The following is an 18,777-nucleotide window of genomic DNA, read 5'->3' on the forward strand; positions in this document are numbered from 1 at the left end:
AAAAATGACCTTTTAGAGAGATACAAATAGCTTAGTTATATAGCGAAAATTTCAACTTCCAAGGTCTTGGAATGAATTACCAAAAAAAAAAAAAAAAAAAAAAAAGACCGTGTTATTGGGTTCACATTACAATATTTTCACGATACCTCTTCATTCCTACAGGATGCAAAATACGTTTCCACGATTTTTTTAAGTTTGCACTGGTCAGCAAACGTTGAATTTCCATAAGTTGAGTATTATGTAAGCCGAGGAGTGGCTGTAACATGCTCTAGTGATCTCGGTTGTTGAAGATTTCACTAAAGAAGGCAGGATTGATGTTCTGTTGATAGTGAGGACAGTCAATAAGGATATGTTTGATTGTTAGTTGTGCTGAGCAGTGTGGACACTGAGGAGGATCATCGCCTGTGAGTAGATGGATATGGGTCAGATGAGCATGCTCTATTCTTGCCATTTAAGTACCACTTCTTCCCTTCTCGTTGTCTGGATGCTTGAGTGCCAAAATTTTGGTTCCTGTTTCAACTGAAAAGTTTATTATTAGTCTGCGTGTGCCATAGTTCTTTCCACTGTAAATTGCATGCTGCTGGTATGATGACAATATAGTTAGAGGTGGGAATATGGACAGAGGTCAAATCTAAAGTTGACGGATTTTTTGCAGATATATCTGCCAGTTCATTCCCCTTTATCTGTGAGTGTGCTGGAATCCAACAAAAGTTCGACGATGTTCAATTTTCAAGAACCTCCTGATTTGGTTTAAAACAGGGCGATTCGTATAGGAGCGATTTTGCATTGCTCTAACTGAGCTGAGAGAGTCTGTGTAAAATAAATATTTTGGAAATGGGTAAAGATTCAGATTTTCTATAGCTAATTTTATTCCAGTAGTTCTGCAGAAAAGTTGCTATACTCAGACGGTAAGGAAGCCATAATGATAGCAGAGAGGAAACACTGCTGCTGCTCTAATGGCTGACTGAGATTTGGACCCATTGGTATATATTGGCAGGAAATCAACATAGCTCTGAATATGACTTGCATGCAGTTGTTTCACGTTGAGAGTCAGTAAAAAATTCTTACCCATTGAAGAAAATAAGGATGAAAATAATTCATTACCTGTTGACTACTGTGAAGAGGAACTTTTCAACACTGTGATATTTCAAAAAGCCGTAGGCCTGCTGGCCTTATCTTATTGGCGCATTATAGCCATAAAAGCTGATGCGCCAGTAAAATATCCTATCCAATCCAACCAACCTTATTTTATTAGGTTTATTTCTATAGAGATTAGATAGTTGTGGATTGAATAGGTATGGGTGAATAGGATGCAAACAGCAACTTTTCATTTTTGGCTGCATACTTCAGTAGTAATATTTTTCTGTGGAGGTTTATTTTGTTTGTTATTTGGTTTTTACGGGCATTAGCAACTAAGGCCATATTGCTCCGAGAATATGCGGTGGTCATTCCCTGACCTTTCCGCATCCTCCATATTTGGTGGTGACAGGCTCGAACCCCGGTCTAATCAAAAAGCGTGTGCTACGCACTGCTGCTGCTGCTTCTTCCCACCTGGCTACGGAGGCGCCTTTCTGTGGAGGTGCAAAGGGGATTTGTGAACTTCAATATATAGACTATGAGTTGGAGATGTCCTGTGCAATCCGCAATGCACTGTGTTGTATAGGATCCAGCCAATGTAGTACACTCCTTCTGGTGCTCCAGTCTACGGTTCTGAATAGGCAGAACCGTAGACTGGAGCACCATAATCCAAATGGGATCTAATCGATGCTCTATATAATCAAAGCAATGAGGTACAATCTGCTCCCCAAGATAGGGTGGATAAAGCTCTTAATATGTTGGGCTTTTTGAGACAGGTATTACCCACAAATTTAATGTTTTAGGAAGTTTAACTTCTTGTCAAGGGTTAATCCCAAGAATCTGATGTTGTCAGCAATCAGAATGGTAAAGTCTGACATGTGAAGTTCGGGATTTGTATGCAATTTACGTTGATTGCAAAAGAGCGACAGTTTTCTGATGTGAAAGATGATAGCCATTGAGCACTGCCCACTTTTGGATTTTATTTAGGAAAGTGATGTTCAATAGATCTTATGTTCTGAGAATTGCAAGAAAGAGAGGGATCATCAGCATAAAGGTAAGCCTCAACAGTATTTGGAAGTTCTTTTGTAATAGAGTCAATTCTAAGGGCAAAAAATGTTGCGCTTAGTACAGACCCTTGCGGAACTCCTCCTTCCTGCAAGAATTTCATAGAAAGGGAGTTTAAAATATCGTACTTGAAAAGAACAACTCTATAAAAAGTTCTTAATTAATACAGGCAGGTTGCCTCGTAGACCAAGAGCATGCAGGTCTCTAAGAATGCCGTGATGCCAGGCAGTATCAAATGCCTTCTCTATACCCATGGAGACCATAACAAGGTGTTCATTTTCACAAAGGAAGATTCCAAGTTGGATGAATAATGAAGTTGCCAGATTACTTGAGCAGAAAAAGATGGCATGGAAAAGTTACAGAGCAATAAAAAGTACTGAAGCCTATAACAGCTACAAATTGATCTGTAACAGTGCCACAGAAAAGGTTAGGCTGGCAAAGGCAGATTATGAGAAATAGCTGGCAAAGAGAGCTTAGAGAGGGACAAGGAATTCTTCACATATATTAATGCAAAGAAGAAAAGGACAAACCAGATCAGATCCTTATGTAATGGACATGGGATAGTATTAGATACCCCAGCTGAAGTTGCAGATGAACTAACAGTTACTTTGCATCGATATTTACAGAAGAGAAATCCTGTGTCAATGAGATATGGAAGTGAAGTCGAAAAAAATGTAATTAATGATGTTGAAATTTCATGTTTATTTAATGAAAAATCTTTCGATCATACAGACCAGTAAGGCTCCTGGAATTGATGGCATACACCCTATAATTTTAAGGGAGGCAGCAAGTGAGTGCATTGAGCCATTGAGGCTAATTAGGACAGAATCACTGGACTTGGGAGTGATTTTTTTGGATTGGATCCTTATGTATATAGATACATTGGGGTGCCAATGTATCTATATACATAAGTACGGTTCTATATACATAAGGACACATAAGAGTGAGGTGAGAAATTACTGGCCGGTTACTCTAACTTCGGTAGTTGGGAAAATCATGGAAACAATGATCAAGAGTGAAATTCAGAATCAGTTAGATAGAAACAGAATTCTGAAGGATACTCAGCATGGTTTTGTATATGGAAAATCATGTTTAACTAATCTGGTTAGCTATTTTGACAGGATCACTCAAGAACTGGACTTAGGGAATAATTTCAACATTGTTTATTTGAATTTCAGCAAAGCATTTGACTCAGTCTCACATAAGCGGTTACTTTATAAGTTGGAACAGGTTGGAATCACAGGGAAAATCCTTAGATGGATGGCTTCAGGGCAGGAAGCAGAGGGTTATGATAAATAGTTATTCCTCAGATTATGATGATGTAAGAAGTGGGTTTCCCAAGGATCACAAGTATTGCACCTGGGGAACAGTAGCCCCAAAATAACTTATACACTTGGTGGAGTTGAACTAAAGCCAGTAGTGGAGGAAAGGGACTTGAGTATTACGATACAGTTAGATATGAAGTTCTCCAAGCACTGTAGACTGGTTGCAAGGAAGGCCCATGGTGTCCTGTCGATGATTTATCGAACAATTGCTAGTAGAAATAAGGACATCATAATCCCATTATATAAAGCTATTGTTAGACCACATTTGGAATACTGAGCTCAAGTATGGAGACCGCACCTAAAGCAAGACATTGTACTTCTTGAAAGGGTCCAAAGATGGGTAACTTGCCTGGTGAGATCGGCAAAAAGGCATACATATGAGGAAAGACTTCGAATATGTGGGTTGCAGAGGTTGGAAACTAGGCACCTTAGAGGAGACTTGATTGGGGTGTTTAAGGCTCTGAGAGGCATAAGTAAAATGAATGAGGACGAAATTTCACGGTTATAAATGAATCTATAACTAGGGTCCATCATTTCAAGTTGCACGGGAAGATGGTTAGACTGGATTGCAGTTAATTTTATTTTAGCCAGCAAGTTATAAATTACTGGAATAACTTACGTACGTGGGTAGTAAAGGCTCACAGTTTGGGAAAATTCAAACGTCAGCTGGATAATTACCTATGGGAGGAGGGAAATGCATAGGTTTTCTATTTCCTTTTCTCTTATTAATTATTATTTTAAAATTTTCTTATTATTATTTTAAAATTTTCTTCTTATTATTTTTTTTTTCTTATTCTTATTTTTTTATTTATTTTATTATTATTATTTTTTTTTTTTTTTAGCTGGTGCAGCATAAACCGTAAGGCTTCCTTGCACCATGTGGCCATTGCTAATACTAATAAACCAAATTTTGTAATAAACAAATATATTTATATAGAAGAGTTATCCTTTCCCAGGGGAATGGTATTTGTTTCGTATAAACAAGCACTTTGTATATATAGAGTTTGCATTAACAAGATTTTTGATAGTGGATAGGTACCCAGAAGTATAAGGGGTGACCACCCAGTTGTGACTAGGGCTTACAATACTGAGAATCCAGGATCCAGGTATTTGGGACACCGGTCATTTTTTCCTGCTATTCAAATCCTGGTATTGATACAAAAATACCGGTTTTCGGTACTAATTCAAAAAATAATTGTTTATGATTTATTCACATAAAGGTTATAAAATCAACAACAATAAATCATTAATTAATATTGCTGAATTTGCAAATGAGGGATTGTTACACACAGTACAAATGCAACAGAAACATGAAAACATCATGAAACTGTAAGATGGAAAATCTTACAAAGTTACAAATATATTTCTCTTAGTTAGTAGTGTGTGTGTGTGTGTGCGTGTGCGCGGAAGTAAAGCACTTCCGCGCACACGCACATCATTTCGGAAATATTTCCATTAGTGGGAGTAGGCCTGGTAGGGCAATTAAGGAATACGGTGAACAATGGTATGGCAGGTGAGGAAGGGTTAAAATTAAAAGCTTCTAAACAATAGTTTAATCCCTCTATTACACCGCTACTTGAGGATGCGACACTTAGTGAATTTTGTGAAAGGATGTTGGTATGGAGCAGTTCAAAGGTATTGTCAGCAGATGACCTAGAGGTAAAAGATGAAAGCATTTTGTTGTGTGGGAAAAAACATTGTTTTATATGGAAGCTTATGTGTAAATCCCTCTGGGGTTTACATTATGTAAGGGCCAATTATAACTTGCAATCAACTGAATAAATAAATAAACGAGAAGAATATAAATAAATAAATAAATGAACTGAATAAACGTTCACTCATCATTCACCAGGAGGTTGTGCCAAAAGAGGAGGTTGTGATTGTTGTTCGGAGGGGTTGTTTGTTTGTTATTTGGTTTTTAGGAGCATTAGCAACTAAGGCCATATTGCTCCGGGAAATGCGGTGGTCATTCCCTGACCTTTCCTCATCCTCCGTATTTGGTGGACGGGCTCGAACCCCGGTCTAATCAAGAAGCGCGTGCTACGCACTGCTGCTCGGAGGGGTTGCAGACTTGCAGTGTTAGTTCTGGGTTTGGTTCAGGTCCAGTTCTGGGAGTGTCCAGCTATATAGTAAAGAGTTCCGCCAGGCATGTTCCTGTGCTAGAAGTTAATCCGGAAGTTGAATAACAAGTCAGTCAGATAGTGCCCTGGCTTCTGCTACTGCTGTGGTAATTTCCTTCAGTATTAACAGAGAACTTTTCTTGAAATGCTGAAATAAGACAGTACTGGAAGAGCTATACACAGCAGAGATGCGGAGTTTGACTAAGAAAAGAGAGAGAGAGAAAGACATCACTGCACTCTGTGGAAGGAATGCGCACAGAGGAATTCCACTATGAAAGAGAAAGAAGGTAATTCCTCTGAACTGTGTAGTATTGAAAATGGTACTTAGATAAAGTGGGAGATTATTTTAGATTAAGGTTGAAGAAACATGAAAAATAAGGAAATGTTTAGTACTGAGTTGGTTTATTGGTTGAAGTTGCAAATAAAATTAATATTGCTAAATTAAGAGAGATTACATGGAACTGTTAGCATTAAGTTAGTAATTTATGGATTGCAGTTGTGAAGAGAACTGATATTCCTTTTTAAGAGAAATATGAGGAAGTGATTAAGATTGAATTAGTTTAGTGTTTGCAGCTGTAGAGAGAGTTGAGATTGCTAATTGAGAGAAATTTTATGGAAATGATGGCATGCATTAACAGATTAAATGTGAAAAATGAATAGATTACATGTAAACGAATACCATTTTGTATGATAAATGCTTGTTTTATATTTGTGTCATTGCTCTTGAGAAACTGACAGCTCACATATAATATACAGTAAACCCCCGCTATTCGCGGTTTCGCGATCGCTGATTTAATATAAAATGAAACCTAAAAAAAATGTGAATTTTAAAGCACCGTGAATAGTTTCCACCATAAAAATACATGGGCGTGGCTACAATTATCTTTCCCGGTCAAAACAGTGTTCGGTGAATGGGGGGAGAGGGGTGACAAAATCGCTAGCGTGGATGTTTCTCACTAATCCTTGTTCAGTGTGTGTTATGCGCTTGTCATGGAAGGTTTCATCGTTTGCTTTTAATTTATATGCTTATAAATTGAATAAATTTATAAATTGATATGCTTACAAAAATGATAAATCTACCATTTTGCAGTGTAAAACAGACTTTTTCGAGTGTGTTAACGGAAGAAAGTGACTTTATTGTGGACAAGTTCTTTCTAACAAAAATTTCCCTACAAAAATATGGCTACGAATAACAAGAGAAATGTGAAAATATCAAAGGTGGTGATGACATTAGCGAATAAAATTGAGTTATTAGACAAAATTTCTAATGGTGAAAGTGTCTCCTCAGTGGCAAAACATAAAATCAATGAGTCAATGGAACGATCAATCAAAAAATCAGAAGAAAAAATCCGCCGTAGTGTCCGTGAAAATGCGCTAATTGCTTCAAAAATTTGCTCTGTAACTCGTGATGTTAAATTAGAAAAAATGGAAAAAGCTTTAAATCTGTGGATAGAAGACCGAACTCAAAATAAAATTCCGTTAAGTTCATTCATCATTCGTGAAAAGGCAAAACTCCTTTATCAACACTTTAGCGAAACTGTCGATAGCACTGGCTGGATAAGTTTTAGCTAGCAAAGGCTCTAGTTTGAAAAATTTGTTTGAAATTTCTAATAAATATTACATTTAATATTAAATTGTTTCTTATTTTCATTTCGATGCCATATGCTTGCATTTCACTATGTACTGTCTATGTACATAGTCATATTATGAAGGTACATATAATACATACATAGACAAAATTTTAGACTAGTTTTTCTTATATATTTCGTACTTTGGAACGGAACCCCTTTATTACTATGGGAGCCATAACTCAGTATTCGCGTTTTTGGTATTCTCGGCATTTCTCAAGTATTCGCGTTTTTGGTATTCTCGGCATTTCTCAAGAAACGTAACCCCCGCGAATAGCGGGGGTTTACTGTATATACTGTATATGTATATATAGGCAGTTCTCGCTTTACAAGTTCTCGGTTTTACGAGTTTTTTTTCCCAAGTATCAACAAAATCGAAAATAGGAACCTTAATTGCAAAAAATGAATGTTAAACATTCATAAATACTGCATTTCAAATCACACACGTAGCTATATAATATAGTGCACCCCGCTTTACGATATTAATTAGTTCCAGAGACACCATCGTAATGTTAAAATATCGTCTGTTGTTTTGGTTTTTAGGAGCATTAGCAACTAAAGCCATATTGCTCCGGGGATATGCAGTGGTCATTCCCTGACCTTTCCACATCCTCCGTATTTGGTGGTCACGGGCTCGAACCCCAGTCTAATCACGAAGCATGTGCTACGCACTGCTGCTCCTTCCCACCTGGCTACAGAGGCGGCAAAAATATCGTAATGTAAACCCAATAACACATTGTTTTTTGGTAATTCGTTTCAAGATCTCGGAAGATGAAATTTTCGCTGTATAACTAAGCTATTTATCTCTCTAAGATGTCATTTTTAAGGTCGCGAGTGTGACCTTAAGGCCATATAAAAGGTCATGAGCATGGTTTGTAAATTATATTAGTTACCAATTCAAATCATTAAAATGCACTACACTTTCATCGTTATCATATGTTCTATTATAGAATCAATTTTAAACAGCTTTGTGATATTTTTCTAAAGCACATTTCTGGAGGTCACGACCATAAAACAATAAAAACAATTTGCACTTTCCGGTTTATTGGGCTTCTGTTACTGCAAGCAATTATAAAAAGGTAGTTTGTTATTTGGTTTTTAGGAGCATTAGCAACTAAGGCCATATTGCTCCGGTAATATGCGGTGGTCATTCGCTGACCTTTCCGCATCCTCCGTATTTGGTGGTGACGGGCTCGAACCCCGGTCTAATCAAGAAGTGTATGCTACGCACTGCTGCTCCTTCCCACCTGGCTACGGAGGCACCCTAAAAAGGTAGTAAACTTGATGTTATTGCATTTGTGAAAATACTGATAGCTGGAATTGTGTGGATTTTTACGTTATGGTGAAATGTGTTTCCCCTTTCTTCAATCATATAAAAAACATAAATAAATTTTCAGAATCTTCTCTCCGATCCTTTTTTTTTAAGCTACGTAAACTTGTTACTCTGTGCAAATCGTGTTAGTTGCAATTTGTGCGTTCCGTTAAAAAATGTTTATGCATGCTATTGAATTTATAAAGAAAAGAGATTATCTAGGAAACAAACCCATCTTGAAACATTTCTGAAGACAACGACTCCTTGAGCAACAAACCAACGAGTGCCGAGCGAATAATGAGTGATCAACGAGTGTGCATTTAGTCGATGATGACGAAGAATAAACATTCTTTAACATTTGTAAGTCATAAATGATTTCTCTATTATTATAATTTGCTTGATTTTACAGGCTACGTTTTCATTTCTTTCGAAAAATCAATCATCGTTTAAACAAACTAATTAGCTAACTAATTTCATTGTTGAGAACGTAACACCTATTTTTAACCTTATGTCTATGTGAAATAAATTCCTGCTTTATGAGTTTTCACTTTACAAGCGCGTGCTAGGAGCGAATTAACTCGTACAGTCGAGAACTACCTGTATAGTATATATACTCGCGTGCGTGCGTGTGAGTGTTATATGGGAATATCCCTCAGCTCCTGGAAATTCTCATTTTTTAATGCAGTCAGATAGCTTGTGGGCATTAGTGCTTGAGGGGAGCTGCTGTACGAAAATCATAACAATGGCTGCTGACAGCAATAATAAGGTACAGGGAAATAAAAATTAATAAATATATAAATAATCCCCCCTCCAACTTAGATTTGGCTTCCTCACCAAGCTTAAACGTCAGTTCCTTTCTTTCATTAATATGGATATAGTGCCATAAAAAGTCAAAAAGGAAATAGTTTTTATTTTTGATAAAATAGAAATAAGATTTTTTGAAGATGGGGAATAATGGTGGGGGGGGGGGGTAAACTGCAACTCGTCAGTACAAAGCACCAACCAACACAGAATCCAAAAGGATGCTTTCTGCTGCTAATTAAATATGTACAAATTTGATCCAGTTTAAACAATAACACTATTAAGTTTCTTAAGAGCTCAGTTTATTTTGACAGTTAGTGTGGAGGCTTGGACATAACCAAATTTGCAGTATCGATATGTATATATTTTTTTGGTTTTTAGCATAACTGTATGTTAATAATTTTTTGTTAGAATATTTATTATTGTAATAAAAGTTTGATTTAAAAGGTGAATTCAAGTAATTACTTGTTTTTTCCTTACTTTACTGCACCTAATTGTCATCAATATTTATTGCAAAAAATTTTTTTTTTAATTTTCATAAATTAAAAATACCGAAATACTGGTATTAAGATTTTGACATTTTGACCAGTATTGTGAGTCCTAGTTGTGACTTAATTTGCACAATATGAGAGATTCCAAAAGGTGTGCTTCTCAGATTAATAATATTTGAGGGCAGAAAATTATTAGTCTAAGAAACTAATTTTTCAACCTAATGTTATAGTTTGAATTTTACATATTTTGAGGCTTTCTGCCCTAAAATATTATTAGTGATGACTTTATTAAAATTTTTTTTTTTTTTTTTGGAATTGTTTTAAATTCTGATTTGATTTTTTACAATAAGTTCACTCTAATGTTGGGCAATCAAAACAAGAAAATTAATATTTAAAGGCATTTATGTATGAAGATTTCATTTTTACAAATTTTCAAAATTCCATGAAAGAAACTTTCAGAAAATTGCTCCCCATGATACCACACTAGATCACTCAAATGTGGGTATTTTACCCTCATACTTCATCACTCGACTATGGCAGCGATATGCTTAATTTTTAGAATGTATGTAATACAAAACTATATCAGGGTGGCAAACCAATGCCACGAGCAGCATGCACAAGCAGGAAAATATATGATACAGCCACCTATAAATAGTTTATATTATAAAAAAATTTACCTTTTTATTTGAAGACAAATTTATTTTATGGTCTACTGACCACCATCTGGGGAACAAAAACAGTAAGTGTACTTGTGTGCCAAATGATACAGCAACAAAGTTCTCATTAGAAACTTTCATGTATTGTTACCTTTCTTATAACATACGTGAAAATTGTTATATTTTTGTTTCGGATTATTTTTGGCACACAGGGCAAAAAAGTTTCACCATCACTGAACAATTTAATATCATGTGCTACAATGTTTTAAAGAATAGCACCGATATAATGCCTTAAACTTCAAATCTATACATATAGTTATAATAAAAGAAGTACCTGCTGTAATGTTTTTAAATAGCATTTAAAAATGTTAAAATTTTAAGTAAGAAAGTTTAATCAAGATACTTTTCCATGTGAATACTTTAAAATAACACCGCCACCTATATTTGAGAGGGCGTTTTCAATCTACCATAATTCTGAAATGTTGAGGAGCAACTCCTTTAATAGTCACCTAAAAATAAAATGGTTGAAAGTCTAGAATTCATAGATAAAAGTGAACATTTACTTTTGAGCCAAGCTGTAAATCAGAACAACCCTAAATATTTTATCAAACATACACATATATAAACTAATCACACCACAAGCAAAGAAAAATAAAGCTGTATACCAAGTCTTAATAGCAGACAGAAACAAAATCCCAGTTTCAATATCAGTGTGCCAATATTGAGCAGTTATTAATTTCATGTGCCTTAACTTTTAGAGTATTTATTTATTTATTTATGGACCACTTACGAATGACTGCATATATGCATCATGGCACACGACTTCGGCACCATTTCACACATACATGCATTAATGGCAGCAAAGGTGTTATCAGTTTATTAATAGGCAAAAGACAACTGGTATAATTAGAACCCAAACAGTTCCAATAACTAAATAAAATTGGTTTCGGACAGTGTTGAAATCTGTCTACAGGCCTAGATTCTGGGTTTAGGAGGAATCCTATAATTTGACGATGAGAGACCACATTGTACCACAGAAGAGACCAAAATGTTGTTGGGTCTCTCCAGTGGTACAGTGTAGTCTCCCATAGTCAAATTACAAAACTCCTCCTAAAGCCAAAATCAAGGCCTGAAGATGGATTTGACATTGTCCTTTGAAATGTAGCCAATTTTATTTAGCTACTGGAACTGCTTGGGTTCTAACTGTACCAACTGTCATTTTCATAGCAATAAACTAAAATACTTCATGTGGAAAAGTGTCTTAAATTGCTTCATGTCTTTATTAAATTTTCTTAGTAGTATTTCACCTAATGTCTTTGAATCTCACATTGAGTTTAATTAAGATTATATTTTTTAGTTATAAAGTAATCTAAAAAATGTGTAGTTAATGTGAAAAAATTTCAGAATTGCCTTCACATGCACCTCTCCCCAGATCAGATCATGCATTTTGAAGAGATGGAAACTCTACCTCGCATGTATCCAGAAAACTCACTCCTCAAAGGGTTAAAAAATATCAATTTAAAACCTACCTTTGTCTCCGGATACTGCTCACTTTTCACTTTTTCAAAAAATGAAAGTACTTTTGATTGAGATTTCTCACACTTTTCAGTTTCCTCTGAAGCTTTCTTTAGTTCTTGAATTTGTCTTTTCACTTCTTCCTGAAGCTTGTTATTTTCCAATATTAAAGAATCTTTATGTCCATCTTTTTCCCTCTGTTTTTTCCTCATCATTTCACCTTGCATTTTGCAAAGTCGTTCTAGCTCATTTTCTAGCATGTCAAGTTGTTTCTTTTGACTGGCATCTTGATGTACTGGTTTCGTACACTGTGTAGGTTTTTTTTCATTAGAGATTACTTTCACAGTGCTTTGTTTTGAAGACAATTCTGAATTATCCACAGATATCTCTAACTGTTTCTCTCCTTTGGGTGAACTTGAAGACACTGAATCATTCTGTAATGGTACTACTTTAAGATTACCTTGAACAATGTTTGAAGCATTTTTACGTTTAAACTGCTTTTGTTCAGATACAGGCAAAATATTTGGTTGTGATGAACATGGATATTTCTGGGGAGGAAAAATAAGTGGTAAGGGAGGTGGTGGTGGTATATTAAATGGTACAAAAGAATGAGTAACAGCACTATAGGTGGCAGTATATGTTGGTGATACTTGCTGAGCTATGCTTTCATAGCCAGTAGGTCCAAAATTATAAGCAGATTGCTGCTCACCAAATGGCTGAAATGAAGAGATGGACTGAGGTGGACAGTGAGGAACTGAAACCGATTCACTATATGTATTAACTTGCATACTATTATTCAAGTAATTAGTTGTTTGAATAGGCTGAGGATTATTATATAAGTGAGGATCACTGTGGTTGGAATTTTCATTTGTATTGCTACTTTCAATCTGTGTACTTGATAGTCCACTGCTGGAATCGGTAAACTGTTTATCAGTAAACTGTTTATCAAAGTTCACAGATTCTCTTTTTCTTGGATTTGCACTAAAACAATCTCTATTTTTAATATGATCACTATCACAGCGATCTTCGCTAAGTCTTCTGTCAAAGGAATCATATATAGGGTCTAAATCAGGTATCTCTTGTGCTGGATGTTCAGTGGACTGCCATTGTCGGCAGTTCTGATTTTCTATGCCTTCTCTTTCTGGAAATTTGGATTCCCATTCCAGAGAATTATGTCTAGCGATTATAGGATTATCAGGTAAAAAATACTGAGAATGCTCTGTACCATTATCAAATGCTTCTTGTGCAACTCTACTTTCAAAATATCCTCTATCTGCTTTCTCTACTAATTCCTTTTCAGGACTTCTGTCAGCTGACTGTCTTCTGGGATGAGTTCTATCTAAAGAACTATCTCTTCTCACAGATTCTCTATCTAGATATTTTATTTTTGAATAATGTTTCTCCCAGGAATCTCTTCTTGAGCGTCTCTTTGAATGATGGTAGTGGATCCTTTCCCCAGAATCTCTCTGATGAAGCTTTGCTAAAAATTCATCTTTTTGACTACCTTCAAATAACTCCATCTGAGAATTCTCATCACAGAAATTTCTTCTGAAATTTCCATCAAGAAATTCCTTTATATTCCTATCAGGAGAAACTCTTCTTGGGCTTTCTTCGGGTGATTCTCTTCTAGGACTTCCTTCATGTAGTTCTTTTTTAGAAATTTGTGTGAACTTTCGTTTTGCAGTCTCAAATAATTCTCTAGCAGAATATTCTTCAAATTTTTCTACTCTAGATCTTTTTCCTGGGAATTCTTTTTTAAGATTGTTTAAATATTCATTTCCTAAAAATTGTTCCAGTAGTTTTTCTTTCAAAATCTTTTCCAAACTTGCATGACCTGAGTGTTTACAGCTAAAGAACTTATTTGACACTTCATTATCATGATCATCAGAAGACACATTAGAAAATTCATCAGGGGAAATATATACTTTTTCCTCTCTTGAATATGCATTGTCTGTTCCAGATAACTCCTCATATTCATGTTGTCGCAGATGCTGTTGAGCCAATTTAAATTTGAATTCCTTTTGTTTATCTAGAACATTAGAAGTAATTTTATTTTTTGTATTTATTTCTTCTCTCATTGCACCTAATGCATAATTTAGAAACATTTCATAAGAACCATGATCTGATTGCAAAGGATTATTTTTTCCTTCATTTAAACTTATATTCTGTTTCTGAAAGAACGCATTTTCATCTAATGAGTTCCTAGTTGGAACTGGAGAGCTGGCATTTGCAGTTAAAGGAGAATGAACACTGTTTGTAGTAGTGAAAGTTGTTGTAAGAGTAGTGATGGGAGTAGATGCACAAGCAGTAACAACTGCTTCAACTGATTTCTTTGTCATCTGAGTTTCATCTTCGTCACTTCCATAAAGAAATTTTTCTTCATCTTCTATATAATCAAATCCCAATCCTGGTATGCCAGTAACATTTTCAGAATGCTGATTTCCAGAATGTGCTGCTTCTTGGAGTTTGTTGACATCTAATTTTGTTATCATTTCTGAATCTTTTACTTTAAGAATTGATTTCAAAGGTTTTGAACTCCTACAGGATATTTCAGGCTCATTTTCAACAGGGCTATAAGTTTCTGGACTGTAACAGCAGAGAGACTCTAATGCTGCACTCTTCTTTATAACTGGCAATCCCTCTAAGCTCATTTTTCTCTTTTCTTCTTCTAGAGCTCTTTCTAACATTTTTGACTGTGATGCTATATCAATTGTTTCAATGTTCTGTATAAAAAACTTTTTTTCCTCTTCCTTCTGGTCAGAATCATATACAATTGAATTTTCATCACCTTCTAATTCCTCGACTGAATAAATGGGCATATTTTTGATTTGTTGACTATCTTTTATCCTTTCAGTTCCTTTATGCTCTGAGAGTATGCTTCTAGCGTGTTGGGCAGTTTTCAATATTTCATGAGCTGCTTTTCCAAATGATAAACTTTTTTTCTCATCAAGCACAAATATATCTTTTCTGGGCACATGTGAAATTTCCTATAAAGGAAAAAACAAAGAAACAGTTCTGTGAGACAATAAATAAACAGTGAAAAATGACAAAAAATAATATAACTAAAATATATAAAAAAACATTGAAAAGTACATACAAAAACTGCATTCATATGGCCAAATTCTCACGAAGGGCATCACGTGATGGGGGAGGGATGTACAGAAATTATAAAATTTGCCAATTATATGTAAATACTGTAGGAGCACATGAAGTTAAAGAAATAAAAAAAAATTTAAACACTTTCAAAATTAAAATTTTAATTAAATAAATGAATTAAAAAAGCATATGAATTAAATGATATTTGATTACTGAGTATAGCATTTACTGATCTTTTATGCCCTGTCTGATTGATTAAAAAATTAATCTTCTATAAATTTTGACAAAAGTAATACTAAAAATAAAACATTTCGTGTCAATGGAGCGCTCTTTACCCATGGATGAGTTAATTTTATTAATCATGTACGTATGCAAAATTCTTGAGTTCTAGTTATAAGTATGATTTTTCATTAAATTTAATTATCTCCATCACATAATCAATCTCCATTATACAATCAATTTTATAGAATAAAGGGGGAAGGGGTGTCCATTATTGACAAATGTCTGTTAAATACATACTTTTTTTCCAAGATCATTTGTATCTCGTATAATTAAAAATTTAAACAGTTACTCTGTGTACATAAATTATATTTAAATAGTTACTCTGTATTAGGAACAGTGAAATAAAATTAAGTAATAAAAAACAAGCATTTATTTCCACTGGCTATACCACTTGAAACATAGTAGATAACTGGAAATAATTTACCATGACTGGGTAGTGGTGCTAGGAAAAACTCTGTTCAGAGTCAGAGCTAAGAGGCTGAAGTTGAAATCCTGATGAATCTTCAGTTCAAAAACTTTTTACAATATCTGACAGTTTTTTTTTTTTTTTCGTGCTATATTCCTGACAGATGTGGTGTGGAACAGACCAGAAACTAACTTTTCTAATGGCTTAACTTCTGCACAAAACTCAGATGCACATGATTTCGCTTTTTACCAGTTTTCTTAGGAGCCATAATAATACACTCTGAATAAGGGTAAAAACAAAAAAAAAGACAGGACACAATGATTATGAGCATATCCGTCAACAGACAGCTCTTTTGTAGTTAGCTGCCATGACTCATGAATTCCTGATTTTCCCTATCTTCTGAATACACTAGTTTGTCAGTGAAAATTTTTTCATCCATTCAATTTGAAATCCATTAAATCATGGTCCATAAAATCTAGGTTTTACAGCACTCTTCCACCAGATCAATATAATGTTCAGTTAAGAGTGCTTAAGAAATTGAAAAAGAAAATGTAAAAGAACATGAAAAAGAAAGTGCTCAACTTTAATATACACTAATTTGCTAATAAATAAAATGTAGATTTCAAGTCCCACAACTCAAGACAGCAATCATACTTTTCAATCAATTATTTTTATTTCTTGTCAATGACAAACATTTTTCCTCCACATCCACAGTTGTTTGACACTTAAAAGAAATTTAAACCACATTCAATCACTGCAGGTAACCACATTCAATCACTCACACAAACGAGAAAGAAGTCTACAAAAGATAGTTGAAAAATGTCATGAGGACTGTCATTCAGATGGTCCCAGTATCTGACAGCCAACTACTGGTATGCTCACACTTGCAACTGTTGTCATATAGATTGTGGCAACTTTGCTATCTAGTGTAAACCTTTATAACTAAGTTTGAGAAAAGTTACACTGGCCCCATGAATTTTAAAAAATTTTTAAAGTTTTTTAAAAAATTTAAAAATTGTTCAATTTTAATATAACCAATTCACTAAATGTGATTTTACTTCTGTGAAAACTTTCACAGTAAAGTGAGAAAATTTAGATATAAATTGCATTCTATAAATAGCTGTCATAAGTTCAACATGCATGCATGCATGCACAGACACACACACACACACAATTCAAATCCAATTGAATTTTATTGAGACAACTCAAGGCTGCTATAAGCCAAATGGTCAGGCATGTGAGTGCACAAGTACACATGGTTTGAGTGACCAGGGTTCAAGCCCATGACTGTTAAATACAGGGCTGTTTCTTGTATTCTCTATCTATCTTGTGAACTCCTCTGACCATGTCCCAGAATGTAAACTGAATATTATTTATTTTAGTAGTTAATATTCAATATCAAACATCCAAAAACTAATTTAAATTAAATTAATACTAATTCTCCATATCCATCTGGCTTTCTCATTATGAAAAAATTTCTCAACCAGCAAAGTTAATAATCATCATTGTGTTGTTCATCACTGAGACCACCCATCAAAGTGGCAAAAAGTTCAGGTGAGAGCAAAGAAAATGTACTTAGTAACAAGCTAACTATATTTTAGCAACAAGTTAATTTCATAAGTTTTCAGCATCTTTTCCAAAATGAACATAATTTTCAGTTAAAGTGCTCTCTTAGGAAATTGACAACCATTACTTTAACGAAATGCATTCCATATGAATTCATCAGAAATAGTGTTAATTTCTGATGAAATCCAAATGCTAAGATGAACAAGCAAAAAAGCTCAGCCAACATGGAACTGAAGACAAATGCATTGGCCTCCATGCCTCACATACCTAGATTCACAGCTAAAACCAAAGAAATCAGATAACTCAATTGTTCATATGATAACAGGAGTGATGTCTGTTCCATTGGATGGAATCAATGCTATTGGAGAATTTCCATTCCAGCAGCAGTTTGCATATTTTTCCCCTTAAAATCTAGGGACAAAATGGCTTCAACATAAAGAATATGCAAAATAAACATATACCAGCTTCTGATGTATTATCCTGGCTATCTGGTCGTGTCTATGAGTGTACTCAGTCTGGGTCATCACCTTGCATCCCGTGGTGATGTGTTGGGCCGTTTCTGAGGCCAGCAGGTGGCATCGTCGACATGTGTCATCTAACACTCCAGGCTCCTTGGCGATGCATTTTCTATAGTTCCTGGTGTTGATTACCTAGTCTTGGATGGTGAGCATGAATCCTTCAGTCTTGGGGAAGAGCGTCCCGCTCGTGAGCCATGCAGTGGAAGCAATTTTATCTATGTAACCCTGATGGAGATCATTGTAGTGTCTGCCATGGAGTGTCTTCTCTGCCCATCTTTCTAGCTTTGTTTGTACCTCCTGGTTGGGGGGGGGCTCCTCACATAGGCTGAGTAGGGTATACCGCTTGTCTATATTCCTTATGGCCTGGTGGAGTACTAATAATATTATTATTATTAGCTATATGGTGCAAGGAAGCCTGAGGCGTATGCTGCACCAGCCAAAAAAAAAATCCCGAGTTATCCTGAGAGAGAGAGAGAGAGAGAGAGAGAGAGAGAGAGAGAGAGAGAGAGAGAGAGAGAGAGAGAGAGAGAGAGAGAGAGAGAGAGAGAGAGAGAGTGTCAAAAGGGAATCACCAAGAAAGAGAAGAATGATGATATCCAGCTCAGGACTCTGGGTGTGCCAGGCCCATACTCACCAGATGTGAGCCCCCTGGGGTTAAATTTTTAGTAGTGTCTGATCAATATTTCTTGCTTTAGTTTTTTCCAATCCAAAAAGGAGATGCTGAGCATTTGTAATCTGTTTTTATCTTATAAAACATTTGAATAATCAAAAGAACTTGTAGCAATTGGGTTCTCTTAATGACATTTTTAGCAAGGCCAATTACAACACCTAAGTGGCTCTCGGATTCACTTTCAGATAGCAGTTCATAGTATTCTTCTTTACTATCAACATGCTATTCACCATCTCCCAAAATTTCTTC

At 35.2% G+C, this 18,777-nt stretch overlaps 1 protein-coding gene across 1 annotated transcript in view; it reads right to left on the bottom strand.

Annotated features, from left to right (window-relative positions):
• The window catches only part of LOC150084734 (uncharacterized), a 147,343-nt gene that overhangs the window by 114,711 nt on the left and 13,855 nt on the right, over positions 1-18,777 (bottom strand). Inside the window, exon 2 of the mRNA XM_090376338.1 lies at positions 12,005-14,977. Coding sequence (XP_090232464.1) covers positions 12,005-14,977 — 2,973 coding nt within the window. The remainder of the gene's footprint in view (positions 1-12,004; positions 14,978-18,777) is intronic.

The sequence above is a fragment of the Mastigoproctus giganteus genome, chromosome 6 (assembly GCF_048544385.1).
Source record: "Mastigoproctus giganteus isolate SK-2022 chromosome 6, ASM4854438v1, whole genome shotgun sequence".
Classification (NCBI taxonomy): Eukaryota; Metazoa; Arthropoda; class Arachnida; order Uropygi; family Thelyphonidae; genus Mastigoproctus; species Mastigoproctus giganteus.